At 46.7% G+C, this 12,420-nt stretch overlaps 2 protein-coding genes across 2 annotated transcripts; both read left to right on the top strand.

Annotated features, from left to right (window-relative positions):
* Positions 1 to 1,390: 1,390 nt before the first annotated feature.
* On the top strand, positions 1,391 to 3,896 carry LOC119107430 (uncharacterized). Its single transcript, XM_037230865.1, has 4 exons — positions 1,391 to 1,533; positions 2,215 to 2,409; positions 3,002 to 3,233; positions 3,744 to 3,896. Exons 1-4 carry the CDS (start codon positions 1,397 to 1,399, stop codon positions 3,894 to 3,896), a joined length of 717 nt encoding a protein of 238 aa, XP_037086760.1. The 5' UTR covers positions 1,391 to 1,396.
* A 3,967-nt stretch (positions 3,897 to 7,863) lies between these two features.
* On the top strand, positions 7,864 to 9,099 carry LOC119107179 (F-box only protein 21-like). The gene is made up of 2 exons (XM_037230571.1): positions 7,864 to 7,948; positions 8,735 to 9,099. The coding sequence occupies exons 1-2, from the start codon at positions 7,939 to 7,941 to the stop codon at positions 9,040 to 9,042; spliced, it is 318 nt and encodes a 105-aa protein (XP_037086466.1). The 5' UTR covers positions 7,864 to 7,938; the 3' UTR covers positions 9,043 to 9,099.
* The last annotated feature ends 3,321 nt before the right edge of the window (positions 9,100 to 12,420 follow it).

Genomic DNA, 12,420 nt, shown 5'->3' with positions numbered 1-12,420 from the left:
CAGCGAAGTCCATTTCTGGGGAATCGTGCAATCTGACGAAACAACAGTGTTAGATGTAGCCAGACATCTCGGAGATGCCTTCTTAGGCAGCACAAATATTGGATGAGCAAATAACGTTGACCTAATGTCATGTATGCAGATCAGACTAACGTCATGGCCAACCTGTTTTATTACACTGGGGCTTGCTGAATGGAATAGTTTCTGGTGATCATTTCGAACTTATTGATAGTAGTAACTGCGTTATACATATTCCATGGACTTCTTAAAGGTCAGAATATGTCATTGACCTAATATGACCCGGGTCAGCATTTGTTTTTAGAAACACACTGCCTAATGTAATCTTTGTCGTTTATTTAACTGCAAAATTCAGAGCAGCCTTCTATTATCTTGGTCACCATGACCTTCAAAATGTCAAACAAGGTTACTGACCTTAGATGAGCATGTGACCTTTTGCTTAGAAACAGTGATCTGGGGTCCTGGGGGCACTTTGGAGACCAGCCTGGGATTTGACATTGTCTGACCTTATTTGACCCGAGGGTCATGACCTAGGAACCGCGAACTTTGTCCTAAGTTAGTTCACGTACAGCTCCATACATCCTGTCAATTTGGTGTTTCCAGCTTTCTTAGTTCCCGAGACGGTTTTGTACGGGCGATTTCACGTTTCTGTACGGGCGTATTTAGCATAGACTTTTACGGTTCTGTACGGGCGCATTTTCGAATGTTAAAGATGGAGTGTGATTTTTATTTGACATGCTTTGTTCTGTCAACAAATCAAATTTTGACGAAACCTGTACAGTCAACGGGTGCTCACCAAGAAAAAGCCTTGAACGACGTTAAACTTTCATCATTTAATAACGTGGGTGTTTTTCAATGTCGTCCTTTGTGACTGATATTGTCGTAAATGGTGTTACTTCTCCTATCTGGAAGCCAAGGATCATTTCTTTCAGTGAGGAGATTGAATGTGACACGCGAACGCGCATCTGTAATATCTATTTCACACTACCAGCGTCACATCTTCAGGAGCTGTGAGATGTCTGTGAAGAAACCTCGGTGAAATACGTCCGTCCGTCTGATATCATACAAATTGTCACAACGCTGAAATACTAAACATATGTCCAGGGCACCCCAAGTAGCATCTCCCAGACTCATAATGACATATTGTCATTTGACATGTCATGTGGGAGACAACGCGAAATGCATCCGGCAGGATGTATTTTGCTGACTTCCTTTGGCTTTGCAGCATATTACAACGCCTTTGTGCCGTTTTATGTATCTGTCATCTATCTTTATGTTTAAGAGCCTCCAAAATGCGTAAATATGAGCGTCACAAATTGCCAATAAACGAAAAACTGTACAAGTACAGTACAAGTACAAAAACTGTACAGCCCTAGCCAAGATGGCTGACAGATGCTACACAGTCGACTGCCTGCCGGACCCCGCCATGGAGGAGTTCCGCAAGCTGGTGCCCGTCCATGGTACCCTGTTCAATCGGGATGCCCTTCTGGAGGTCATCTACTCGCGCCAACACCGTCCGTAAGTTGGATTACATAATCGGTGTGCTGTGGTCTCGGCAGTTTGCGTAGATTGATAAAATTGGCCAATCATAAATTGCAAGGCACATATATGAAGCACTGCCATGTGGTATCTACTTCACTTGACACGTCACCTGCCACTTCACAATTTTAAAGGATATGGTGAAGATCACCCTGTTACTGAAGTGTAGATTTCTTTGCACGCCATGATGGTTATTTGCGAAGTTTCTGTAACGTCCTGTCGTTCCAAACGATAATTGAGTCGTATGGAACGCCGGCGGTAATTTGTGAGGGACCGTGCTGTCCTTGACGACAGTCTCGCCTTTTCATCTCAGTTTTAAATGACAGTTGTATCCCGGATATGTCTGTGAGACGCCACCAAGAACGGCTCAATTTCTTACTCCCAAGGGCCACTGCCATGCCTTCCTCGTGACTTAACGTCGATCATCGCACCGTGCCAGCTTGTCTATATCGCACGTACCAGGCTGGTTTATCCACCATCACCATCATGCACTTATCGTATGTTCTGTTATCACGTAGCTAATGTAAAGACCAAACCAGCCTATTCGCTCCAGCAGTTAAACTCATTGACTTGTAACTAAGCCCCGGACGTCGCACTTTGCCTTCGGAACGAGAAAATGCTGTCTGAGGCACGTGTGTGACACTATCCGCTTTTGGGCAGGGATGATGACCTGTCTGTGCGCTACTACGCGCGGATGCTGTTCCGCGAGATCCAGCGAGACGTCGTGCTGCTGCCCATGTTCCGGGAGTACATGCAGCGGCCAGTGCAGCATCTGAACGTGCCCGAAGCCTTCTATCTGATGAGCCTCTGGATGGTTCCGGAGCAAACCGACAACCGAGAGTCCAATCTCCATACGTGAGTCTTTTATCTCTTTTCGAATCGTTCGATTTCCATATGGAATCCTAGGCCTTGCGCGCAAACATTCTGCCAGCTTGGTTGTGTTTCTGGTGTGTATGAAGGGTGCTTATAGGTGCAAGTTTGGTTTCATGCTAATGGGTGCAAGTTTGCATATGTCAAATCCCTTTTCTGTGTTCATTCGTGCGGATGACACTCGATTGCAGGCCGATGTTATCTACGGTTATCGAATCCACCTTTCCATTTATCACTTGCTCCAGCCAAATACCACGATGTGTTGTGCTTTGCTAGAAAGGCGTCACCAGAATTTGACATGGATTCTAACAAGCGATTTGGTCGAATTTCTTGCTGTTTTTTGGTGCTGAATGTGGTATTTGTCCGTGCTGTTCAAACAGCGTGATCGCCGTGATCGCGTATATTATATATCGCCGTCAGGGCGATGGCACACAAGGCACGCATCTCTCCCATTGCTTACGTCCTAGCTTTTTAACGTTCGTATCCCTGTCTCTTGCCCCCCCCCCCCCCCCTCCCCCGGAACAAAGATGAACTCGGATGTGCACGTGCGAGTCTTGACCTGGTGTGGTCTCTGCAGTTGCTACAGCAAGATCGCCGACTTGGTGTTGGATGAGCTGCGTGGACGGCTCCCCGAGCACCCGGCCGCCGCCTGGACTACGTGCAAGAAGAACCCGTTCGGACCCACGATGTGGACGGATGACCAGACGCTGAAGCTTCTGAACGCGATGAACGTCGTGCTGTATGACCAGCTGGCCCTGATGAAGGAGGACGGACCGGAGGACGGATCGGCTTCCAAACTGAGCACGCTGGTAAGTAGATTGCAATGAAGATTAATCCTCGTTCCTTGCACGTTTGAATGGGTGAAGTCACGCACAGAACATGTGCAGACTTCTATGTCTGATCTGTTTTTTTTTTTGTGGGCTGTGACTTGCAAAACAATGTTGTCAGCCATACGTTCCCGTCCGTTTGCCCTGAGGCGTATTACTGTGCCCCTCTCAGATGGCGCAACACCGAACACACTATTGTGATGTGTGCACAATCTCGAACGGTGACGGTGATGATTGACTATGATAACCATGATTAAGCGCTTGCTCATGCGGTTGTCACCAACATGTGTTGTTTTGGCTCGGTCAGTGTGGTTTATTTTATTGTTGTTTACATTTTCTGGCTATGCACTTGTACATCTCAGTAAACAGTTGTTTTGGAACCTATTGCTGCGTTTATGAATGAATGGGCTGATGGCTCTTCGTTCTGAATATGTGTAGGTGATTGGGTTGCATGGAGCGCAACGCATTCAATGGCTTGCCATTCCTTTTCAGGATATGTACCTTCGTCGCCACCTCCACTCTGCCGGATCCGGGACGCAGACTGTAATGGGGACCGTCTACTCCTCTGTAGCCGGCATGCTGGGCGTCAATCTCCACAACGTGCAGTTACCGCACAGCTCGATGATCTGCTGGCACAAAGCGTAAGCATTGCCGAAGGGGGCGTGGGAAATGATTCTGTTCCTCTAGCACTCTCAACGGCATTGGGACAGACTGGTTGTTCAGGTCATGGTTTTTTGGGAGCTCCTGCCTTATCAATTGGTATCTAATAGCTTATTTTTTGAATTTTTTTGCCATAGGTTTTGATTTCATTGCCATAGATTTTGAACTTGTGTGATTAGTTGTGCACTTAACTATGTTTCCTTGAGCTAATCACATGATGCGAATCAGTGATGTTACGCACATCATGTTTATGTTGCTTAAGAATATCGTGATTCCCAACGAATTTGACAACTATAGAATTTGGCTGTGGATGATTTGATCACATGCATACGGAGCATGTTCATCTTATTATTCGCCTAATTTTCATGTTGGCAATTAACTAATGTTTTGTAACTGCCGTGATCACACGTTTGGCGAACTTCTAGCGTTCCTCCTTGCATCTTAGTACAAAGCTCTGGCATGTATTCCTGAATGTCTAGGCAGGTTTTCAATGTAAAGCAGGTGTGCATAATGTGTAGACAGTGTATGCAAGCCGGAGTGTTTTGGGTGCTGCAGTAAATTGTGATATTTGTTAGTAAGGAATGCCGCTAATTGGTTAAAATGTAAGCCTCATGGGCGATTGGATTGCTTCCGTGTGGGAGGCTTATGAGAAACTTGCTTTGTGCCAAATTAAAATGCAAGATAAATCGATGTCGACGATTATAAGTCATCCTTTGCAATGTAATAATCATACCAAACCTTGAAATTTGCTGACATTATAGTCGAAAACACCCGTTACGTGTACACAACTCGTCATCACGTACAAACGTTGCACATTTTGTTGGAGTGGAATGTGTTTGTCATTCATGATCAGTGCTGCACTCAAATGAAGTGAGCAATTAAAAGTGATGGCACTGTGTTACATGTCATATTTAGCTATTGACCTTCTTCCTTTCCTTCATTAGAGATTTGATTGCTTTCCAAACTGTTTTCTGACAAGAATACCCGAATTATCACCGGCGTGATCAGCCTTATCACATTTTCTCCGTTGCTGAGAATATGTATCATCTTATCTTGTTTGACATCTTGATTTTCATCCATTCATAATCACAGTAGCATGCTTTAAACATAACATTCTTATCGCATAAACTGAATCGCATTTATTCACAATGCGTTGTCGTTTTGTGTAAATTCAACTTAATCATGCACTGACTGTGCTTGTCTTGCCTTGTTTGTTTGTCACTGTGCTTGTATGCTTGTTTGTTTGTGACTGCGAATATCTGTGCTGTACAGTGACGTATTCCTTTTCACGTGTCACATGCAGAAATTCACACAGTGTGTGTGGTGGCCTGACGTGCATCTCCTCTGGCAGGGACGGTGAAGAGGACCTGTTCATCGACGTTGTCCGCCGCGGCATGCGGCTGTCCTGGGAGCAGGTGACGGAGGAGCTGAATGCTGATCACCCGGAAGTGGACCTCCAGATGCTGGAACCCTTTCCGCGGGCAGGGGTGCGTAATGCATCGGATGTTTTCAAATTCTTGGACAACATGCCCTGTTACGTATGGAACTCATTGATATTTGAGAAGTATTCCATTTTATTTAAAAAGCGCGTGCATGACTCATTTGTGCAAAGAAACCTGATTGAATAGAGACCGACTCATTCTTGGACTGGGAGCACAGGAGTCCCAGGTTGAGTGTTTTGTGCTTTTACATGAATCTATGAGAACCAGCAGCCTTGCGACGGCTTGTGACGAGCCCTCGTGTCTGTACGCTCTCCATTGTCCGGCGGTGTGAGTGTGATACCAATCCTTGTCTAACGCAGTGTATTGTGTTTTGGCAGCTGCTGCGTCGCCTCATCAATGGCGCAGTCCATCCGGACGCCCGCCGGCCAGGGACCGGCTTCGACCTGGTCTTGTTGGAGACGCTGGCGTGCTGGGCCCGCAGCGACTGCCGTCCGAACACGGCGCAATCGTTGACCTGATGTCGACGATGGCTCGTGCCCGGCCCATGTACACGCGTCGCCTGTTGCAGGTCAGTGGTCTTGGATGTACGCTAGAGCTGGGCATGTGTTTTGAACAATTGTTGGAAAGATGCGTCTGGGTCACTATTATGTGCGCGATGAAAATGCACGATGGATGTGTAAGATACGCATGTGACTTTTAATATGCAAGGTTACGTTCTGGTCTCATTTTCGGTCCCCAGAAATCTCCAGCTCGTAAATGGCCTGCAATGGAGGGCTGTGCGCTGCGCCCATGGTGTTGCAACCAAAAGAAATGGCGATATGATAAGGAGTAATTAGTGATACTGTGTTTTCACTGTTTTTTCCTCCCTGCAGCAATTCGTCGAGACTAATGGCTCACTCGTGGCTGAGAACGAGAGACGTGGCCTGGAAGCGCTCATGAAACACTTCAAGAGGATGTACAAGCGGCTGGTGCGCTCCCTTGATGAACAGGAGGCTGAAGTGCAGGAATTGGTAAGAATGAACTGGATTTGATCAAATTGACAACGTAGGGAGTTAATCGTGTAGCTTCTCTTAATGCTATGCTGAGCTGTTCATGTGCATGTGCTGATGTGTGGGAGGTGGAAACGGGTTTGCGCGTGCGCCAGTTACGCGGTTGAGTGTCATGGTGTGTTGTTATGTATAATGATATGCCTGCACACTTATAAGTTAGTTTTATCTCTATTTGGTAAGGTTAAATAGTTTCGTGAAACAGGTTTAACCCTATACATAAGCATCATAAGCATTGTAAATTTGTGATGCAGGTTGAATCATTTCGTAGAAATTCATTTCTGTACGGTTGTTTTCTTCCATTTACTTTCTGTGATTTGTTGTGCGATTTCCTGCAGACATGTGACCCTGGATTCGTTCCTGCTATTGTCCTTTGAGCCCATTCGTGCACCATTATATTGTCAACCTGTTGTCTGATCTATGGAATGTATTATTAACTTCTCAGTTAGTAACGTTCTCAGTTAGTTTGTAGTGAGTTGTCCTCACATCATAAGTAACCTACATGGCGCTTGTTTCGAGCATTTATGGATGTGCTATTTTCCCACGTTATTAGTTTCTGGGCTTACTGATTCTCGTTTTTGTCTTCTCAGCTCATGTTCTTCTCAGTTATTTCCAGCGTCCCAATGCCCGTTTTAAATCCTGATGTCTCATTATCTCCTTGTGTTGTGTGCAATATCCTCATTCTCTTTATCCGTGTTTCAGGTGGACCTCCGCGCGGCTGGCCGAGCAGTGGGCGCTTACCGGAGGCAGTTTGGTGTGGGTGACGTCGTCACGTACGGCGACGGGTGCCTGGCTGTGGTGTACGGCTGCTCACCATGCTACGAGATCTCACAGGTAGGAGCGGTGCCAGTGGGATTGTCGTACAGGGCAGACCGTGCCTGATGTCATTTGTCCTATTGTGTTAAGAATTGGTGTAGTGAGGTGTTATTTTCTGAGGACTCAAAGGAACTGCTTTGTACTGTTGTTACTTCTCTCAGGGCAAGCCAATCACCGCATGCATAATCATTCTTTCATTGTGTGACTTGTGCTATACGAACCCCACAACCATCGAAGTTGTTTTCTGTAATGGAGGATATGCGATGTGTGTAATATTTTGGTATTTTGTGTATGTACTGAGGTCAGGTGTAATTTCGCAATGTCCTGTCTGTCTATACATCGTTTTGAATGTGTGCCCTCGCTGTATGGCAAACATCTATTGTGGTTTCATACAAGTATGTTGCAGTGGTCATATTCCCTGCTTGATTCGAAGAACCAATCGATGCATCGGTGATAGGCACGTAAATGTATCAACTTGTTACAGTTGTGGCTAGACGCATGTGAGCTCTTAAATGGTATTCCTGCGAAGTCTCAGTGCCCCCCCCCCCCCCTCCCCCCCCCGTCCTCATCTCTGACGACGGCCGTGCGGTGTGGGTTATTGTGCTGACTCGGTGGTGTTGTTTTCAGAACTGGACGGCAAATAGTCGCGTGTGCTCCGGGCTTCAGCGCGGACACAAGCAACCCTTCTACAGCTTGCTGCTGTAGGGTGACCGGTTCGGATACATGGCTGAGGGTAAGCAGGCTCTTCAAAGTGCTCTTCACTCTATTGGAGTTTTTACCTTTACTATTGGAGTTTTTACATGGACCCTCCCCCTCCTGGTGTTTGAAATATGGACAGGGTGCCATAAATATTTTGTTTGGTTGCATTGGACATGCTTTATGTTTTCACGAAACTCCGATATTCAGTCTGGCATGTGTACCCTGATGTACCCTGATGTACCCTGATGTAGGTTGCCCCTGATGTAGGTTTTCCAGCATCTTCTGTAATTTTTAGTCGTCATAAGGTTATGATTTGAAAGGCATCTTCATTACACAACCATACTGGGAAATGCACTATTAAGTTCAATTCACGCCCATGACTGCTACTCAGAAATATTCCTAGGTCGTCCCCAAACCACAGCAGATTGATGAGATGTCACAGATGTCATTACTCATCCATACTGGGAAATGCACTATAAAGTGCAATTCACGCCCATAATATTTTGTTTGGTTGCATTGGGCATACTTTATGTTTATTGCGAAGCTCCTATACGGAGTTTGACGTGTGTAATACCCTGATAGGTTTTCCAGCATCTTTTGTAATTCTTGGTCATCGTAATGTCATAATTTCAAATGCATCTTTATTACACAGACATACTGGAAAGTGCACTACATAGTGCAATTCACGCCCAGAACTGCTACTCAGAAATATTATTAAGTGATCCCCAAACGACAGCAGATTGATGAGATGTCTTGCCCCCATTCTGGCGTAGAGCGCCACTTGCGTCTGCGTCTAACAGAGGTATTTGGGTCTTTGCAGAGGAGCTGCAGCTGTCCCCGGATCCCCAGCCAATCAGCCATCAGGAAGTGGGTCGCTTCTTCACCCGGTTCGACGGCGAACGGTATGAGCCGATCGCTCCGCTGGCTATTCGCTTCCCGGAGCCGCTGTGTGAGCATGAGACGAAAGCGAACTTCGTCGAGTCTTCGACAGATGGAAGCGACAGCGAATGGGAGGACGACGTTGGAGATGAAGAGGAGGATCGGAGACCCTCACCGCCCACAGTGTGGATGGGCGTTTGGCCAGCGATCCTCCCCGAGGACTCAGATGATGAGGACACCGATGGTTGAGCCGTGACCGCTCACGGTGATCCGTTGAACCACTTATGGCTATGTTTGGGCTGTTAAGAATAGCTCACTGGTGTTAATGAATACCTCAGCTGCCTCAGGTACTCTGTACGGCTGTACATATGCGTGTATGCCCGTGTAGGTGTTTGGCATGCAACCAGTCAGTGGTCTTTTTGTTTGATAGCTCGTGCTTCATTGGCGTCGGTTATCCTACGCACTCAGGGTGGCAAGTACATTGTCATGGTTTGCTGTGCCTTCTTTTGTATGTGATAGCATTCTGTGTCATCGGTTGTGTATGTGATGCCAGCTTTAGAAGTGTGTGCGTGTGCCATATGTACATTTAGATGTATCAAATGATTGGTATGTGACGACTGATTTCGTACTCTGCATGCAATTTTGGGCTGTGTGATAGCTAAGCATTGATATTTAGTCAATTGTTGAGGCATTGAAGTGTGTTCATTGTCATGCCTTAGGTGGTCATCGGCTACTGCTTTCATAGCTGTCATGTATTGTCAAGCTGCGTGGTTTAATATGTCCGCTGATTACGTTCTGTGTGTCTACATTTACCGTTGGTAACTGGCAGGTACCAGGTGCTATTGGTTAGCGCCGTTTTATAAAAGAACGACTTCGGGTTTTGTGTACCTGACATGGAACCATGCCCTGCAGTATTTGTAACAATGTATATGATCATGCAAAATATACTGAGAAATTGTTGCAATGTGTTCTGGGATGAATGAAAGACGGCTTTGAATAGGCTAGTATCTGAGCAATAAGAGAACACGGACACCGTAACTATGACATATGCAACCTTACTCTGCCACGGATCGCTATTCATCCTTTTGCATAGATTTTTAAAAGCATGGTGGGCTTCGGTTATATTCAACAAGCAGGAGTCCCCTAACATCGCAGAAGTTCTTAGCAGATAAGTTTTGAGTGCACTTTACTTGTTTGTGGCAGCTGTTGCGTGGCATTTTTTGGATTAGCAGTATAAAGGCTTTTCCTTTTTTTGACAGCTGGCTGGGGTAGCCTGTCCTGACCTTGGTGACTGCCCTGGGTCCTTTTCGTCAACTAAGCGTTTCTTCGGCTACGGAGGGCTTCATCGCCGGAGAGATTTAGTCATCTTTAGAACCCTATGGACGATTAAAGTCTTCTCAACCCCTCTGCGCATGTTTGACGACTGGGACCACTGACCACTTTGACCATTTACATCGCTCAAAATCTCTCCTGGCTGCTCGATGGACTACCTGACTGGCCAGGGACACTTTGGACACTTCAACGAATGCTCCAGGCTGCCTGCCGCCGCTTAGTGCCCGTCTTGCCGCTCAGGGATTTCGTTCTGAAAGGAAATGTTCCTCAATGACTATGTTGAACGAAGCATGAAGCATAATGAAATCAGGTCACTTAAAAGCATGAGTATCGATCTCCTAAAAGGTTTGGGGGGCCGGATTGTTAGGAGTCATCATTGGGGTGCAGATCAAAACCTCTCTTACTTCATGCCTTATACATATATATATATATATATATATATATATAATATATATATATATATATACATAAGCACTTCACTACCCTTCTAAAGCTTATTTGCGTAGCCACAGAAATCATAGATGAAGACCTCGCAGATTGCATCACCTTTTTATATTGGGACCTGTTTGCGTGCCTTTAACGTGCCTCTCCTTGGCCGACGTCACGTACGGAGGGTGGAAGTACCCGCCCCACTAGCTCCGGTGAGCTGAGCTTAGCTCCACTGAATTAGAGCGTCGCCTAAGAGATTTGTTTGGTGCGCGCTCGGGTGTGCGGTCAAATTGACACCCCCAATGGTTTTTCCAGAGTGGTTTCTGAACGACGTGGCGTAACCGCGCCAAATTTTGATAGTTGTGGGTAAATGAAAAGCAGATCGTTTAACATCCAAAAATTTAGATGTACCTTGTATGGTTGCTGAGCTATGGCAGGTCAAAGTCAGGCTTTGGTTTCAGCAAAGGCAATTTCTAGGGAATCGTCCAATCTGATACAACAACGGAGTGTCTGACGAAGCCATACATCTCTGAGGTACCTTCTTAGGTACTACAGATATTGAATGAGCAAATTACGCTGACCTGAGGTCAGGAATGTGGGTCAGACCAAGGTCACAATTGACCTAATTTATTACTCTAGGCCTGGCTGTATGGGATGGATTTTGGTGCTCATTTTGAATTTATTGACAGCAGAAAAAGCATTGTACATCCTCCGTTGACTTCCTAGATGTCAGAAAAGGTCATGGACCTAAGATGACCCGAGCCTCACTGAGAAAGGGGAAAAAACCCATGTTTCTGCCGCGTTTTCTACGTGTGCTCGTATGTTTTAAGACGTCTGGGCTACAAGACTGCTACGGAGGCTGGAGTGTTGGTTATAATTTGTGTCGAGTATTTTATGTCAAATCTGCTCATTTTGTCCGGTTAAGCAAAGGAAAATCACTCCGGACCGACTCCTGCGATGCAACAGTCGATGCAAACGTACAGAACAGGATGTTTGCAAAAAAGAAACAAACGGGCAGGCGCACAGATTACGGACGGGAGCGCTGTGACAGACAGGACGGAGTTGTGGCCGCAGTGCCGGGCCTCTGGCTGAGAGTGGCAGCCGTGGGAGCGGGCACTGCACCGGACTTGTCGGGCGAAGCTGTCCTGCACGCGACAGACGGAGCTCCATCCGTCTGTGAAAGACCGTGAGCCCATGTTGTCTTAAAGTGGAATAATGAGTCGATCACAATGGTGCAGCTGGTTGTAGTCGAGGGTACATTTTGGTTGTAGTCGGAGGTGCGGTTGGCTGTAGTCGGCGATGCGGTTGGTTGCAGTCGGATATGCAGTTGGTTGTATTCGGAGGTGCAGCTTGTTATGGTCGGGCTGCGGCTTACGTCCCTTGATTACTGGTAGCGTTATGTTGGTGTGTTTCTGTCCTGTGGCCTCTGACTGGGTCTGGTTGCGTCTAGGATGCAGCAAAAAAGGCGAAAGACGTGGGAATATGGTGGTCGCATCTGATATCTGCTCGTGTGAATGAGATCACGGCCCAAGATCCGTTTCACCCTTTATCGAAAAGCAACCGAAAGCCTAAATTTGTACTACTTTTCACCCCGTAATTGTGGTGAATTGTCACGGACTATACGATGGCGCGAGAAATCTGCCAGTGAAGAGTGCTGGAGCCTGGCAATATCACTGCGACCATCTCCCGCGTCGCGCAAACTGTGACTTGAACCCTGCCCGTCTGTGACGACGCCCCCTGAGTTTATGTGGCGACAGAGAAGCTGGAGGCACTAACAAGGAGCGTCAGCAGACGGCGGCCGACATGCAGGCCGCTGCGGCCGCCATCGAAGACCCAGCTGGGCGCGCTCCGGACGCCAGGCGTGAG

Source organism: Pollicipes pollicipes, unplaced genomic scaffold, assembly GCF_011947565.3.
Source record: "Pollicipes pollicipes isolate AB1234 unplaced genomic scaffold, Ppol_2.1 Scaffold_6686;HRSCAF=7923_pilon_pilon_pilon, whole genome shotgun sequence".
Taxonomy (NCBI): domain Eukaryota; kingdom Metazoa; phylum Arthropoda; class Thecostraca; order Pollicipedomorpha; family Pollicipedidae; genus Pollicipes; species Pollicipes pollicipes.
The sequence above is the reverse complement of the archived record's forward strand: the minus strand, read 5'-3'. Positions and strand labels throughout refer to the sequence as shown.

Bases quoted from the DNA above. Each gene is read 5' to 3' on its own strand.
- LOC119107430 (XM_037230865.1), top strand. From the start codon at position 1,397: ATGGCTGACAGATGCTACACAGTCGACTGCCTGCCGGACCCCGCCATG. The intron at 1,534-2,214 runs GTAAGTTGGATT...GCTTTTGGGCAG, and splicing joins TACTCGCGCCAACACCGTCC to GGATGATGACCTGTCTGTGC. The intron at 2,410-3,001 runs GTGAGTCTTTTA...TGGTCTCTGCAG, and splicing joins CGAGAGTCCAATCTCCATAC to TTGCTACAGCAAGATCGCCG.